The 17,142-nt window shown below is 36.9% G+C and overlaps 1 protein-coding gene across 7 annotated transcripts in view; it reads left to right on the top strand.

Annotated features, from left to right (window-relative positions):
- The window catches only part of RPS6KA6 (ribosomal protein S6 kinase A6), a 44,456-nt gene extending 27,550 nt beyond the window's left edge, over positions 1 to 16,906 (top strand). For 6 of the 7 annotated variants that reach the window (XM_072876959.1, XM_072876955.1, XM_072876954.1 and 3 more), the window contains 10 exons: positions 1,633 to 1,735; positions 3,078 to 3,202; positions 3,479 to 3,604; positions 4,180 to 4,269; positions 4,956 to 5,114; positions 5,566 to 5,727; positions 6,135 to 6,211; positions 7,952 to 8,069; positions 10,077 to 10,217; positions 11,141 to 16,906. In XM_072876959.1, the coding sequence (XP_072733060.1) occupies positions 1,633 to 1,735; positions 3,078 to 3,202; positions 3,479 to 3,604; positions 4,180 to 4,269; positions 4,956 to 5,114; positions 5,566 to 5,727; positions 6,135 to 6,211; positions 7,952 to 8,069; positions 10,077 to 10,217; positions 11,141 to 11,266 (1,227 nt within the window). In that variant the 3' untranslated portion in view covers positions 11,267 to 16,906. The remainder of the gene's footprint in view (positions 1 to 1,632; positions 1,736 to 3,077; positions 3,203 to 3,478; positions 3,605 to 4,179; positions 4,270 to 4,955; positions 5,115 to 5,565; positions 5,728 to 6,134; positions 6,212 to 7,951; positions 8,070 to 10,076; positions 10,218 to 11,140) is intronic. The other variant, XR_012044745.1, reaches the window with a different exon arrangement.
- The last annotated feature ends 236 nt before the right edge of the window (positions 16,907 to 17,142 follow it).

The following is a 17,142-nucleotide window of genomic DNA, read 5'->3' as shown; positions in this document are numbered from 1 at the left end:
AATTGTCTTCGACTTCTCTCTAGTTAGCCACAGCACATTCCTATTTTACCAGTCGTATTCCATTTACAGTTGAAGTATTGACTCTGGTGCTCTGAAATGATCAGAAGTTCGTACGAGTTCATGATTGCTTGCCTAAATTTTTAACGAGCACCTTGATGTTTTTGCTCTGTGGTTCTCAGAAACATTCACAAAACTAAGATACTCTATATCAAATAAATCCACTCTGAAAACCCTCCTTTGCTATAATGCCTACAAAAGGATAGACACAATAAATAAGATATTGCTGTGCTGACAGGACTACCTGCAATGCTAGCCAATACTGTGCTCAACTGTTTCTTTAAAGCCCGTTGTCATTATTCTACTCTCTCTCTTGTATTTACTTCTGAGAAGGTGGTTTTCTAGCTGTGTTTATGCAGCGTCTACCGTACAGTCCTGATTAGCAAGTAGAGTTTTCAGTAACAGCAAAACTTCACTGTTTTATAGGAGTACACTTTGTAAGAGAAGGCTGTGTTGTTACAGCTTAATTATCTACTTTGGTTTTTTGTAAGGGACTGATGACAAAATAAATACCAGCAAGGAATTTTGAAAGATCTGCAGTTCTAACTCTTTATTTTTCTTTTTTTTCTAATTTTTTTTTTTAACGTGACAGTGCTTTGTATTCAATATGGTGGTGCTGATGACCACTTCTGTATTGTATCTCATTATTTCTTTGGGATGAATTCAGGTCCCTCTTCCTTGGGTTGTTTTTAATTGAAATACGTTGCATGTTCTTGTGCAGGAAGATTAAGTGAAAAGAACTGTAAAAAATAGGTCTGAAAGGATGAGAGAAATGCCAAGAAAATGTTCTCAGAACTTCCTGAACTTTGCGTGGGGCTTCGACATCATTTGACATGAAGTTTTCTCTTCCTTAACTGTAAATGGGACTTGTTGCTGATTTGAGATCCCTTGGGCAATGCATTTTCCAAAGCATGTTGAGTAAAGGAGAAAAGAAGGGGGAGCCATTGTTCTGCTTTTGCTTCCTTCCCCCTGACTGAGTTTAGTAGGTTAGGAAAAACCTGAAATAGAACTTTGAGAATTGGCAGTTCCTTGCCAAGAGGGACACGCCTGTCACTCGTGAGAGGTCTTTGTCTGGGACCCAGAATAGAAAGGTAAAGACTCTATTCCATATCTTCCCTTTGGGGTGGGTTTTTCTGGGTTTGACAAAACAGTAGCGAAACAGGTCTGAGATGATGATAGAAGGTATGATGCGCTATGGCTGTTCCATGTCCTTCTGATGAACTAGTGATAAGCCCAAGATGAACTAGTGATAAGTAGCAGTCTGCTGTTGTAGTTTTAAAACTACAGATCTGGTAGATGAGGCAGATTCAGAAGAAGGAGGAAAAAGAGCTCTGTATTGTTTGACTTGTTGGTAACCTTTCCCGTAGCTTTTCAGATCAAAGGTATATGAAAGTAACTTAGTCTTTCCGTACGTATTTGTGGTTTTCTACTTGCTATATATTATTCATTCTTTCAGAAAACTGTTTTAATACAACAATAACACTTGAGTTGCTTACCCTTTTAGCTTGGCAAAATTACAGCACCCATGGAAGTTTCATTCCCTCCTAATTATATGACTTTGTCCTTCTACTTTAGAAACTCTTCAGAAGAGAAATTCAACCCCCATTTAAACCTGCTTCTGGGAAGCCAGAAGATACCTTTTGTTTTGATCCAGAATTCACAGCAAAAACACCAAAAGGTAATTGTGCATGGTTATAAATTGGTGAGGTTTGTGGGATGAGGGGTCAAATTAATGTTACAACAACAAGCTTACTAAAAGAAAAAGCCAGCGACAAAATTAAAAGGAAAGGGTGCAATAGGGTTCCAGTACTCTGAAGGAGTATGTTCTCCTCAGCAGGTTCGTATTCTTTGAAATATTCTGCTGAACTTTGATTCACCAGCAAAAAAACCCAGAATATTAACAGCTGAATTTTGGTTTCTAGTTATGGTTTAAAGTCAGACGTGCCATGTTTTGGGGGGGAAGTATTTAATACTAAAAGTAAACTAAATTTGATTGCAGCAGTGATTTTTTTTTTTAGGGGCAGTATTCCACTGAAAATGACTTACTTTAAGTAACTTTCTTGAGCCTATTCATTATTATCATTAAAATTAAATCTTAAAACCAGTGTTATAATTTTTTTTTTTGAGCTGTTCCCCTCACTACCCATACTGAATTTGACTTTACTCTTGAGAAAACAGTGATTCAAAGGTAGAGAAGGGTGGGGAAATGTACAGTGGACTGGTACCTGTACTACTAGGTCAGTTGCAAATACATCTCAAATAGTTCCAAGAAGCTTATGAAAATTTGTCTTTAAAATATCCCTTAGATTATTGCTCTATGAAAATTTCCAAGTAACTGAACTTGAAAACAGACAGTAAGTGCAAACACTTATTGCTTAGTATGCTTCAAGCTTTTCACTTCAGGTTTTCTTTGGTGAATTTTTTTCTTTACTGCTGCATCCAACTTTTAAAACCACTTGTCATGTTTGTTTGGAGAATGGCTATGGTTCTAACAGGCTACGCAGAGTTATCAAGCTGTGCTTACTGTGAAATTTCAAACAGTGAATTCAGAGGTGCACATAATATAATCTGAGGAAAATTTGGGTCTAATTATTCAGTAGTATTACTGATTGAATATTCTTCTTTTGCCTCACTTCTGCCTTGCCAGCAGCACATACACCACTGAAGTAGCAAAATCTGTGGACACTCTTCTTCGTGATGCAGTCCTTGAACATGAGACTATGATCTTTCTTTCTCATAAGTAGTGTTGTGCTTCAGTAAACGTCTTCCTTAAAACATGTATCCATACGTTAGTTCCTGCAGTGTTTTGGAGTTTTAGATAAAACCCAGGGATATTTGCTTTGTGTGTCTTATTGAAATAGGAGAAGACAGATAACTGACTAGAAGTCTTATTCAACATCTAGCGTTGCCCTTGTTTGCTTCCCTTCACTCAAAATGTTCCTTCCAACGTACCTCTCCTGAACGTTAAAAAATAGCCTTGCTAGGATTTAGCCATGCTAATCAAATGTGTATGCTGCTAGATTCTCCAGGAGTCCCACCTAGTGCGAATGCACATCAGCTCTTCAAAGGATTTAGTTTTGTTGCAACTACTACTGTAGAAGATCATAAAATATCACCACTCACCAATATACTGCCAATAGTACAGGTAACGTTTTATTTTTTGGGAAACTTTTTTGACATGCCAAAGATTGACCAGTATTTAGTGTTTACTGTCTGTTCTTTTTTGGCTGGGGAGACTATTATAAAATGTGCTTCCATGGGATATTTTTAAATTTTAAAAAGCGAGTTGCTGTTTTTCTGGAGGCAGAATTCAAAAGAGAAAGCATGGGCAAGCAGAAGAAACTTGCTATTGGAAACAGTATTATGGCAAAGAGCATCTTGTTGCTTTAGATGACAGCTTGTATGTGTTTGTTTTTTAAAGCAACTTCATGGAAACAGCGCACAGTTTACTGATGTATACGAGCTGAAGGAAGATATTGGTGTTGGTTCCTACTCTGTTTGCAAGCGATGTATACACATAGCTACAAATATGGAGTTTGCTGTAAAGGTACTTTGAATAAATTTCACTGTGACAGTTCTGAAATTATTGTGTAGTAGATTGGTAAATTTAAATGCATGAATTTTCTAGTTATTGTAGCTGTTTATATGCTGTGAGAAATGAAAAACAGTGTCTTCATTTGTTTAAATTGTGTATTGGCTCCTACAGCTCTTCTTTTTGTGGGTAAAGTTACGGCCTTGAAGAACTGACTTTGCAATTACAATCTTGAAGCCTGAAAATATTGTACGATGATGAGCACACCTGAAATAAAATAAGATCCACAAGGGTGGAACTGGGCTGCAGGGAGGTAGTGATACTTCACAGCCCATTGCATTTCCTTGTCTCTTGGAGCAGAACAGACTGCATTAATGATAACGTTTTCACTGGTAGCAAGGATAGAGCAAGAAATGAATAAATGGTGGGATGTGAAGCTGGAAGATGAATTAGTCATGATTTCTAGAGTTCATTACCTCTTACTAACTTTTTATACTGTTGTTGAAGTGAGAACATAAATACAAAAAAAATTTCTTTATTAAATAGACTTTATTTAGCCAAGTTGTTTTTCCTGTTGCTATATTTTGCAGATAATTGATAAAAGTAAGAGGGATCCCTCAGAAGAAATTGAGATTCTCATGCGTTATGGACAACATCCAAATATTATTACCTTAAAGGATGTATGTACTGTTTTTTCTCTGCTACCTCTTATTACACAGTAGTCAATAAATAAATATAGATGTAGGGAGCTTACTGGTATTTATTAAATTTCTTTTACATAGTAAAATATATTAGGAGAGCAGTACATATAGTAAAGTGGTGAGTATTTCAAAATATGACATTGTCCTGATATTAATTTTTTCTAAATGCTGTTTACTGAACTTGAAGTGAGAAATGATGTAAAGGTTAGAAATGTTGTATTTCCTCTTATTTCAAATGAGTAGCTAATGTGTGGGTAACCTGAATCTGAAAAAGCAGCTGCATGTTGTCCTGTATATGCGAAGTTCCAGCAGCTAAAAATTGTCCATGGAGGGGAAGAGCAGTAGGGAGTGGTAGGGCTACTCTCCTCTTACAACAGAAGTTCCTAGACTGAAAAATTTAATTCAGAGTCACAAATTGGCAGTCGATTACCTCAACATCTCACAGAATGACACATAAGCTTTCTTATACTTCACGCTTTAAGGCTCCAGAATTGCAGAATTAAATTTTTCCAGTCCCTGCTGTTAGTGCTTTATGTTCATTTGTGAATAGGTGAGCAATCTAGTCTGTAATTTTCACTTTTATCAGGATGTCTAATTATAGCTGATCTTTTTTACTATATACGTGTGTATTTATATACGTGTGCACTTGTTAAACTTCTCATCAGGTGTATGATGATGGTAGATTCATATACCTTGTCACTGAACTGATGAAAGGAGGAGAGCTGCTCGATCGAATTCTCAGACAGAAGTTCTTCTCGGAACGAGAGGCTAGCGCCGTATTATACACTATAACTAAGACTGTGGACTACCTGCACTGCCAAGGAGTGAGTAATTTCTTCTATGACGTACCTTCTCTCACACTTTTTAAAATTCACAAATGCCTTTTGTTACGTGCTTTGGTTGGCTGGTTTTTATGGCAGAAGGGAATAAGATTTCTGAGTATTTTATGACAAAGGTGAATAATGTAAACAACTCATCCTGTTATTCTGGCAAGCCCTTTTGACTCTACTTTTACAGTTTATGAAACAGCAGATATTTGTTCTCTTATGATTGCTGGCAAATGGTTATGTTAGTTCCAGTTGCATTATGAGCCAGTAGGCTTTTTTATGACATTACTTGAACAAGAATTTTTTGTTACTTGAAAGTTATATAATTGCGTAGAACTGTTAATAGGTATATTAAACTAGAGAATAGTTTTTATACATTGCGAATTACGTACAAACAAATGTACACGCAACTTCTAAATGACAGATTTTACTATTTCTTTGTTTAAAGGTAGTGCATCGAGACCTTAAACCTAGTAATATTTTATATACGGATGATTCAAATAATGCTGATTCTATCAGGATTTGTGATTTTGGATTTGCGAAACAACTTCGAGGAGAAAATGGACTACTTCTAACTCCGTGCTACACTGCAAACTTTGTGGCGCCAGAGGTATCTTAAACTGCCTTGTGTTTTCCCTATGCTGTTTTTGATGCATGAAGTACTTGAACTTTTTAGCAGTGCTAAAAAAAAAAATAAAAATTCTGCTAGTTGTCCTTAAATATAACTATACATACTTTCTCAACACTGGTGCATATGTTTATAATAAACCTGCTTTAAAAATAGCAGAATCCACCCTCAAAAATAAGATGTAAGCCTGTTGAGAATCTTAAGAGATGATGTTCTGGGAACGAGAAATATTGTCGATAGTTACTGTAACCTGTATATTGAAAAATAAATAGTCAAGCCTCTGAAGTTATCCTGGGATTGACTTACCCTTCCTTAGGCTGTGTGTAGTGGTATTGGTTTGGGGTGTTTCTTTAATATATGGAAAGTCTTTAACACTCTTTGTTTTATAGGTTCTCATGAGACAGGGTTATGATGCTGCTTGCGACATATGGAGCTTGGGTGTTCTTCTTTACACAATGTTGGCAGGGTGAGAAATACTTCTTAACTTTTTTGTTTACCTAAGATTCCAGCAAGCTGCATGAATCCATGCTTTCATTAAAATCGAAAGATATTACCTCATTGATTTGAATGCAGAATGACAAAGACACTGAAGTGGAACAGGAAGCTATAAGTAAATGCACACATAAAGTAGGCTTATCTTACAGGTAGGTTCAAGGCTTCTGTCTTCTATAGTGCATGACTGGGGGACGCCAAAGACTCTCCCCAGTTTCCAGGAGAGAATTTAGTCTGTGAAAGTATGTGGTGGTTTTCTTCTTTCTCCTTCTGCCTCTTGTCCTCCCACCTTAGTACCCTTGTAGTTCACCGTCTTGTATCTCCTGCCACAGGCTCAACTCCTGGCCCTTTTGTAAAACACACTGGCTTGTAACCTCTTAAGTTTTCTAAACCTTTAAACTTTCATTAAGCACTATGAAGCGCTTAATGGCTGAATGATAAAAGGTTTTCTGAATTCTGCTCTCACAGGAGAATATCAAATTTTTTTGGTCTTATAGATAAATACTATTTATTGGAAACTGTTCCTCTTGATAAATTTGTATTTCCACATGTAAAACCACCACTACAGTTTTGTCATCAAAACTCAGATTGCTGTATGATTTAAGTGCAAGTATGCAGATACTGGACAGTATACTGCTTGCACACTTGGGAAACGTCGTCTAAACAAAAGATATGGCAGGCCAAAAGTATGGGGGAGGAATGGTCCAGCATGAATTCTTATCTTTCCATTTTGTTCCTCTTAAGCTCACCAACTGAAAGACTAAATAACTGGCTGCGATAGTTCCTAAACCTCTGTTGATGTTGCTGGTTGATCTTTCTTCTATGCGGAGCTTTCAAAGTACTAAGATAGAATGCGTTAAGCTTAAATTAGCTTGCAAACAATAATAATTGAAATCTAAGGGGTATTACGATGTAACTACTTAATCAGAATAAGATTTGGGTTTTATAGTTAAAACTAACTTGGTACTAGCCTATGCTCACAGGAGATGCCAGAACATTGTAATACTTTTGACACTGTTAAAAGGTGTATTTAAGTGATTCAGATCAGTTTTCAGATTTGCCAATTTAGTTCTTTCCAGTTTGTTGCAGTAGGATTTCTAGAAAGTAAGCCAAACTTACAGGAAACGCTGTAAACCGTTATAAGCCTGCAAAACCAATGATCTTGTGGCTTAAGCCTCCCAAACTCACTTAAGTAAAAAAACCCAAAGCTATCGTGAAAATTTTCTTGTAGCTTTTCCCCTGATGATAGATGTGTGTACATTGTACTCATTCTCTGTCTAATTAAATGCACATACCCTAAACAGGATATTACTCCAGCTTTATTGCGCCATTCTGTTAGCGTACTGTTCCAGGTTTGGATTACTTTACATGCTTTGGTAATCTAGCGTAATTTGTGTTTATGAATCACTTCTATTTAACTTGAAAGTCTGTACTGATTAGAATGCATTATTAAGTTATTAATGTAAGACATCTTTTTAGTCTGCATTTCCCACTTATTGTACTTGATTAACCACAATTACGGGGAAAAGAAAATAATATAGTTTCGAAGATGAAATGCTAATAGAAGAAGTATTTAGTAATATATAGTGTGTTTCTGTCAGCAGTGGGATATCTACTCAGAATGATTCATGAGATTTTACCAATTTCTTGCAGCTTCTTACCTATAATGAGGCATTTTGGGTTGTTTTGTTTTTGTTTTTTTTTTTTCCAACAGCTATACTCCATTTGCCAATGGTCCTAATGATACTCCAGAGGAGATCCTGGTACGGATAGGCAGTGGAAAGTTCTCTTTAAGTGGAGGCAACTGGGACACTGTTTCAGATGCAGCAAAGGTGTAAATGTGTTTTGTTTTTGTTCTTATGTTTTTGTACAGTTCAAATGAACATCTACTGAACTTCATAAAATAGACTAGTCTAACTCAGTAGTTTGCTGCTATTACCTGCAAACTTTATTGCAGTGCAGGTCACCTAGTCCAACCTCCTGCTCAAAGCAGGGTCAGTTATGAGATCTGACCAGGTAGCTCAGGGCTTTATTCAGTCTGGTTTTTTGGAAACCTCCAAGGGTGGAGACTGAACAACTTGCCTGGGCAGCTTTTTCCACTGCTTGACTGCTGTAATGAGGAAAAAGCTTCTCCTAATTTCAAGCCAGAACTTCTCGTGTTTTACTTTGTCCTCTGTCTCCATTCCTTTGGCTGTGCTGGCTAAAGGAATGCAATTACCTCCCTCAGTCTACTTGCTGTGCATCGGCCCGGGGTGCTGTCAGCTGCCTTGGATGCCATGTCACACTCGTAGTTCAGGTTCAGTTTGTGGGCTACCACCAAAACCCCCTGGTCCTTCTCAGCAAAGCTGGTCCCCAGCCAGTCAGTCCCTACCTTGTACCTTGGCAACAATTTCTTCCTTTCCAAGCACAGGACTTTGCATTTGTCCTTGCTGAATTTTGTATGGCTCTGGTTAGCCCATTACTCCATCCTGCCTAGGTACTTTTGGATGGCTGCCCTGCCCTTGAACTCATGAGCTCTTTCCCCATGCCTCCAGTTTGGTGTCCCACTGCAGACTTGGCAAGAGTGCACTCTCTTGCTTCCCCCAAGTCCCTGATGAACATTTTTAAATAAGATAGGTCCCAGTATAGGCTTTTCTAATCATCAGTATTCTTTTATTCCTTATTTTTACTGGACCAAAATCAGGTGTGTTTGGGATTCCTTAAATGGAAGGATGACTTTTTACAATTATCTGTTAGTTCTAGTAGCTAACCAGTCTCGCGTTAACAGGTTAACTTTTTTGTGGTGCAATTTCTTAAATGTCGTTCAATGCTGAATTCATCGGGTCTTTTGTCTTTGTTAGTACTTTCAGCAATTAAACTAGTACTTGAACAACCAAATATATCTGGATATCTTGCTGAAAATCTTGATCAGCTTGATTATGCAGCTGTCGTTTTACTTAAAGACTGCATCTCTCAGCAGTTGCTGTATATGTTCTCTGGGTTTGGCGTTGGCCTGGTCTGTAGGTATCTTAGTCACCGCTGTTACCTTTTATAAAGCTTGGCATTAGTACTAAATCTTTTCCTGATCCACTGGAACTGCACTATTTGTTCATTTCAGTAGGAGTGATTCAGAATACTTGTTGGCTGATGCTGTCTTAGCGCAAGTAATTCACTTCTGTGTATTTAAGAATGCTTAACATTTTGTACCTAAAACAAAGGGAACATTCTGTCAGCTTGTTCATATTTTGTTTTCTTTCAAGCTATTCCTGTCTCTGTTCTGTGCCCTTCCCACCCAGCTCTTCTTTTGATCACCGTTGTAATTAGTAGCTTATTGCTAATGCTTCTAAACAGGCAAAAACAAGTGTCCATTTCTGTTGGCTTTACTCTTTATATAGCTCCTTGAAGGAAAAATTCTTTAATAGTATATCACTATATATGAATTCAGTTGTAAAATGTAGTCAGCAGACCCCAAATGTGTAGCACAAATGTGAGGAGAGATGTTTGCAAGTAATAGCTTTCTTCCATAAAATTGGTCTGCTAAATTTTAATAGGATTTCTAGTCTTTTAAAGGTTATATTAATAAAACTAACTGAAATATGAAACACAGAAACAGCAGTAAGTTTCTTTACAATAAAGGCTTGCTCTGTTAAACTGATTAAATAGTACAACACATTGTTTTCAGACTTCTGCAGTGTCAAGGCACAGAATGAACCAATTTATCTGCTGATTTGTGTGTGTGTGTTTGCATTGTGTTAATCCCTGCCACATAGGGTACTTTTTTCATTGCTGCCATAATGCTTTAAAGTCTGTATAAGACTATTTTAACTGAATAATACGTGTTGTTTTTCATTTTTATCTAGGACTTGTTATCACATATGCTTCATGTAGATCCACATCAGCGGTATACAGCAGAACAAGTATTAAAACATTCGTGGATAGCCTGTAGGGACCAGTTGCCGCATTATCAACTGAACAGGCAAGATGCACCACATCTAGTAAAGGTAAAACAACCTGAAGGCTGAATGTTGCTTGTGCTGGTGGATGTACAATGAATTGGGTCACTCTGAGAGCTACAGGCAGAACTCTCTTTTTTTTTTTTTCTTTTGGTCTCTGGAAAAGTAATCAGCTTTCTCTTTGTTTTCCCTAGAACATACATATTTAAGTTACATAAGCAGGCAAATTATTGGCAAACTAATTTTTTTAACCTGTATGTAAAGGAAGAGATTTTTCCGGGTGTTTTGTTTTCAAAGATTAAGGTAGCTTTGGCCATATAGGAAGCTGGTAGGACAGTTATCAGAGACTGAGCCTTCCACAGACCTCCTAGCATTCTTATACAAGATATACAAGAAATCTTTTGGGATTTGTTTCTATGATTGGCTCATATTGTGCTTTCCTAACATAAATTAATAAACTACACTACAGTTTTTCCACCAGTATTTTATCTGTGTGTTCTGTATTTGTGTTTCTGACTTGTGACACAAAAACACTCTACTGTATGCAGACAGCTTTTAAGTTGACTTCATTAGTTCTCTTGGACTCAAAAACAAGGACCTGTGATAGCCAGTCTTAATTGTGTTGTCTTTATAAGTCAGGACCGGAATAGCCACTTAAGTGGCTGTTTGATAAATAGATGCTGATGTTGCTTGGAAGGTACTAATTCTGACCCACATTAAAAGGTTACTCCTACAGCTAAGGTATGTAAAAGAAATACACAGGAAAGAATTTCAGATACCCGTGCTTAGAAACCTGAAGGATTTAGCAATAAATGTTTTTTTTTTTCCAAAACAAACTTTAGAGAATGTGCATGACCTGCCATAAGTCCTGGGGTTTTTTTATAGAGTTAATTAAGAATTTAATATTCAGTTGTTTTATTTTCTAATAAAAATGACCTTTACAGCCTTTTATATATTTCATTGTTCTCTAGGGAGCCATGGCTGCTACATATTCTGCACTGAATCACAAGACATTTCAGCCAGTGTTAGAGCCTGTTGCAGCCTCAAGTTTAGCTCAGCGACGGAGCATGAAAAAGCTAACGTCAACAGACTTATAGATCCACTGGGACACCTTAGCAGACAGAAGCAAGGGGAAAATCCAATAAGTGGCTCTATTTTGCCTGACCTGTGATCAAAAGGCATCTATGGTTTCCTGCTACACTACTTGAATTCTGTAAAAGTCCTTTTTTTAAAAAGAAAAAAAAAATCCACAGGTTCATACTGTGTTGTTTTACAGGCCGTATCTGTTAAATTAATTTAAACATCAGGTACACCATAATGAATTTCTCTACACTGTCCTTTAAGAGATCTGTTGCAAATATTATTTCACATTCTGTATAGTTTTGCTGGATTCATTTAAAAAATGGTTTAGGGGACCGTTACCAATGACCAAGTTGTATATAAAGTGTCAGTGTAAGCTTTCTTTTCTTCACACCTTTAGACCCTGTTGTGAAGGACACATTCTTAATTTTGTGATTGGGCACTTAATTCATTCAACTTAATTCATTTAACTTGTTCATTACTACTATGAAAAGCTGACTAATGTATTGTGCCAGTGTTAAATGCATTAGTGTTAATTTGGAAGGTCTGTGTTTGCATGGTGCTGGTAACTGGTAAGTTTATGTGAAAATAGAAACAAAAGGGATGTGTAAGATTCTGCACTTGACCCACAAACTTGATTTGATCACTTGTGACCCAAAAGAAATCCTGGTTAACAAATGGGCTCTTACAGGAAAATGAACATTTCTAGTTGTTACCACAAATGGTATTGTGTCCTGCACTGAGCTGGAGAAAGTAAGTATGCGTATAAACTGTCAAAATTAAGGATCTAAATAACATTGGTACCACTTTAAGACAACATCATGCAATCCAATAATTTTTATTTATATCGTCTATCCATTTGTACAATGACTATCTTACTGCTTCCTCGGCCGTTGTTTCTACTGAATATATCCAATATTAAGTTTGTTTGGCATGTAAGACAAACTGACACTTTATTATAACAAACTTGGCACGTGGATTTTATTTTTTATTTATTTGATTTTTATAGAACGTTGCTTCTATCTGAATCTCTTGCCGCATGTACAAATATTACAGAACATAAATGCAAAATTCTATTTGCCTAACTGTAGGGGTAGCTTGGGAAAATAAATAAGCCTTGCAGTGTGCCCAGATAAGGGAATTCTGACCAAGAAATTTCACAGTTATGGACAAATTACTGACAACATCCTGTCACCAGCACTCCCTTGCTCTCTCTGTCTTGGTGTTAGGACTTCAGCTGTTTCTAAATGCCGTGATGGAGAGGAAATTAATTTCAGGGCCAGAATTTCTTGGGGTTTTCTGACTCAAAACCAGAGCTAACTGCTAGTAGGCTGGGAACTAATGCATTCAGAAACGATGAGCTTAAAAGTATTTTCAAAAGTTGTAGACACTACTGTGCGATTGTACTGTCATAGGAGGATGATATGCATTTTAAATATTAAGTATATTAGTGACCAACAGTTAGAGAATCCAACTGACCAAAAATCAAATGCAGTTCAGACTGATTTGCCATCGTTGAATTTCCTGGTTTGGATACCTTCGGTAGCCAATTACAAGACACCAGTGATGGCAGAACTCGGCATTTTGAGATGGAAAGAAAAATCTTTGGGGAGAATTCTGGCCCAGCTGCCAAGAGCGGCGGTAGTAACTCATCTTAAAAGGCAGAGAGTGCTGGTGTTTGCTTATACCTGTGAAGTACTTGGTGGCATTGGAAGTACTATTAGATAAGCTGCTTTACTTTGTTGTGGTGGGGGAAGATGGAAATTATCTGGCCAAATAGTTAGGTATGAATATATGTAGATTTGAGACTTAATGAATGTAGCAAACATAGGTGTGCTATTTGTATCATGCAGAACATACCCCATACTAAATTTCTTGAGTGTTTGATAGATGTTGGAAGCTTTAGGGGCCATTTGTGCCTAGTTTTGAGGTGCCTGTTTGAAATGCTTTGAAAAGCTTATCAAAGAACACACCTGCTTCCTGGAAAGCTTATTGTTTAGTACGAAATCTGCCCCTTATGCAGCTGGTTCATCCTTCTTTTCATTACTGAAGACCTTTGCCAACAAGAATGCCTGTAAACCTCTTGTCTACAGTCTATCGGTATAATTATTTTGTAAATTTACAAATGACCACCAGAAGAATTTGAATTCACGCTGAGAAAAAAAAACGGTGGTGGAAAAAAGCCACCTTAGCCCAAGGTCAAGGTATAATGGGGGTTGAAATGTACTAGGACAAACTGTGTTGGGGGTAGAGGGTAATGCGAGGCGTGGAACACAACTAAAACATCAAACTTGAATTGTCTTCAGCTTTCCTGTATGGTAGCAGCTGGTCTTTAATGGCTTTATTCATGAATCATTTAACAGTGTTTATATTGGTATTTTCTTTTAGCTTGCTTAGAAGCACCACATTATAAGCACCTTAAAAGCATTTTGCACAAAAGCAGTTGTAAGCAGCTGGAGGTACTGAAGTTCTTCTCGGTGTGCAAAACAAAGGTGGTAAGAGGAAAAGTACACAAACAAGATGGATATTCTGATTCTTAGCAAAGAAGTTAAAACATCTTCTATAAAGTTATCCCTGCTGTTTTTATATCATTACTAGCCTTTAGTGCAAGTGGTACTCCTGGGGTAAAAGCAAGGTTTCAGTGACTGCAACATTACAAAGTTGTCTTATCACAAGGAAAACATATGGACAAACACCTTTGTTATATCTGACAGGCCAGTGTACCCTGGTATGCCAATTTTAACCCTTAATTTGGGGGGGAAGTTCACTTGCTATGAATATTTTAGCATATCAGTCTTGGAAACATTTTGGATATACAGGGATACAAAAGAGTTCACATGCAGTTTACTCTTACTATATAGTATTTAAGGATCATCATCTTTGTGATACTTCTCTTGGAATCTTTTGCATACTTCTCATCCTTTTTTCAAACTTAGGTTTCGTTCAGTTAAGCAATTATTAAAAAGTAGCATGGTCTGCTCATGAGTAATGAGTTAAATGTTTGAAATGGAAGAACGCTTATTTGAACTTGCTGTTGGCTGGAGTGAGAGGTTAGTGTAACTTGTTTCACTTTCTTATGGTCTTTGCACAGTTCAAGATTACCAACTAGTTACAATTCTACTATCTTACTGATTTTTTTTAAAGTAAGAGTGATGTTTTTTACGAAGGCTTATAATTACGAAGAAATAGGTATACATATTATGTGTTTAGAGGAATTTCCAGAGAACTAATTAATTTCTCAAGTGATACAATATTTTGGATAGGGCTTCTGTTACTGCCAGCATAATAGCTTCTACTCTGATGTTTGGTAATGGCAATTATAAATAAGTGCCAGTTCTCAAGTGCACGTAGAGGCTGATGCATTCTCACTAAAGAGAGTAGATTCCCACAGACATCAGCTGGAGCTGGAGCAGGCTCATGACATGTCTTGCTGTTCTTTCACCCCTTGGATATCGCCATTTCTGTCTTCAGTTATCCTTTTGATAAAAAGTGAGGAACTCTATCGTATTCCTGTTACGTATCCAAAAACTGTGCAGTGGCATCAGTATCAGCCAGTGGTGCATAACGCAGGGTGCCCATACCCGAGAGCATTACCATGGGTGGATTCATTCAAGCCACTGTTTTGTGGCTTGTGTAGTCTCAATGCCATTAGCATGTTGTGTGGTTTTTCCCATTATGCTTAAAACTAGTAAATTCTCTTTGACCACGCGAAGAGCCTAAGGTGTAGGTGGTCTAAGCGTACTGTCCATTTGAGGCCCACGTTGTAGTATGGTTTAAATGTTCTCCTTGCATCCAAAACCTCACCCAAGTCAGTCATACTGAGCTTGAATTCTGTCTTCCATGTTTTAATTACTTTTCCAAAGCTAATATTCCTATGTCCAATAGTTAAAATTACCTCTAGCAAAGTTCAACAATTGGAAGTTACTTGCAGTGTACTTACAAACTGGCCATTTGCAGTGACAGACTGCTGCATCCAGTACTCGGTGCTCTGCCCTCAAATGTAACAATTAAAAGGTTGAGATAGCTTGTAAAATTTGAGTTAAATGGATTTCACAATACTATAGTAATTATCCTGACTTGTATCAACAAAATTAGGCTGAAACATCAATGCAAACATGGGGTTTTACTTACTTCTGTAGCACTTAAGTTTTTCAGTCCTATCCAGAATTAGAAGTTTGCAAATGTTTGTGGGAGGGAAGGGAAGAGCAGGTTTTTCTTTCTCAAACTTCTCAGAAGGCTTCTGAAGCCGTCATAATAGAGTCCTGATGTAATCCTATGGGAGCTCTATATGATTTAAAAATAAATTTCTCCTTGAAAGTTTATTCAAAAACTTTCTTGGGTATGTATTGATACCTGTTGGTAACACGCCTACGCTGTCATTCATACCGTACCATCCTTCCGCATTAACACCCCTTTAGTTAAGTACATTCTGGATACTGTTTGTCCCTACTTCAGTGTATTTTTTGTAAATGTTTACTCCCCCAAATTATGTTGCTGTGGATAAGCCTACATTTTTCTTTGGGAATAGAAGAATGAATACAAATTTAAAAGCAAAAAAAACCACCCCTAGTGTATAGCTAAAGCTGACTTGAGTATTATAATAACTTATGTAATTAGAAGTCCTCCCCAAATAATCAGTGACTGGTTTTCTTGAGATTTTTTTTTCCTGTGTAATGAAAGCAAACTTTCTTTGAAAGCTTTAAAAGATATCTAATTGATTATGCCTCTTAAGCTATTGCCCACATCTTAATTATTATCACCAATAGTGAGTTTGAATAACATTCAATCCTGTTTGGGGGTGGGTTTTATGTGAGAACTGAAAAGATGCTCGAGGTGGATCTCCTTTGCAGGACAAAGTGTTCCTATTTTGTGTGTTTTGCATTAGGCTTATGAGCAGCGTTTGCTAAGTAATTGCATTGTCGTAATATCCCAAGCACTTTGGCATCTTGCACTGATACTCTGATTAGAGCTAAAACTCTTCTGGCACGTGACTGGCGATAAATCTCAATATATGAAAGGGCATTAACTGAAAACAGTGTGCAATGAATTACATGCTCTCTGAGGTACTTCAAAGATGAAACTATACAAAAGGTCCCCGTTATCAGATATTGTAACTGTCATTTCTTTCTCTAAGCATATTGTGGATTTTGTATCATATTGTATTTATTTCATTTAATTTTAAAAAAATGTTTTCTTTAAAGCTCTGTATATATTGACATTAAAGTTTGCATTGTACTACGTTCTCTTCTCCTTGTAAGGCTGAATCTAGTAGTGCATTGTATGGTATGTTGTTTTTCTTCGCACTGTGCTGCTAAAAGATACTATTGCCTTGAATTACGACATGCCAAAGACAACCTCGAAATTGTATTTATTTTTGTTAAACTTTGTGAATAATGATAAAGGTACAGTTTTAAATAGCTGGCAGTTCCTTGAGTACTAGAATAAAAAGGTTGCAAATTCATAATATTTTATAGTTGACAAAAATCCATCATTTATGATTTGGAAGTTCATCAACTCCTTTTTTTAAAATTGATATAAAAACCAATGAGCGAACATTCCTAAATTAAATGTACTGTCAGTTGCATTATTTGGTAAACCTTGCCAAAAATCTCACATACATCAAGAGCTGTTTATAAATTTATACTCAGTCAAGTGTTTCATGCCACACTTTCAATAAAACATACATTCACTGATAGGATTGATGTATTACTTCAGGGTGGGATGATCTGCCTTCTATATGTTTTTCAGGTATCTATTCAGCTTTGACTTTATATATTAGGAGGAAATAATTTTCCTGCAAAGGTCTGGTCCTTTGAAAATACAGGCAGAGAGTAATCACATTAAAAGGACTTGCACACCTGGTCAGGGTTAAATCTGTGCGTCAGCATTTGCC

The sequence above is a fragment of the Ciconia boyciana genome, chromosome 12 (assembly GCF_034638445.1).
Source record: "Ciconia boyciana chromosome 12, ASM3463844v1, whole genome shotgun sequence".
Taxonomy (NCBI): domain Eukaryota; kingdom Metazoa; phylum Chordata; class Aves; order Ciconiiformes; family Ciconiidae; genus Ciconia; species Ciconia boyciana.
This window is presented reverse-complemented; position numbering and strand designations above follow the sequence as displayed.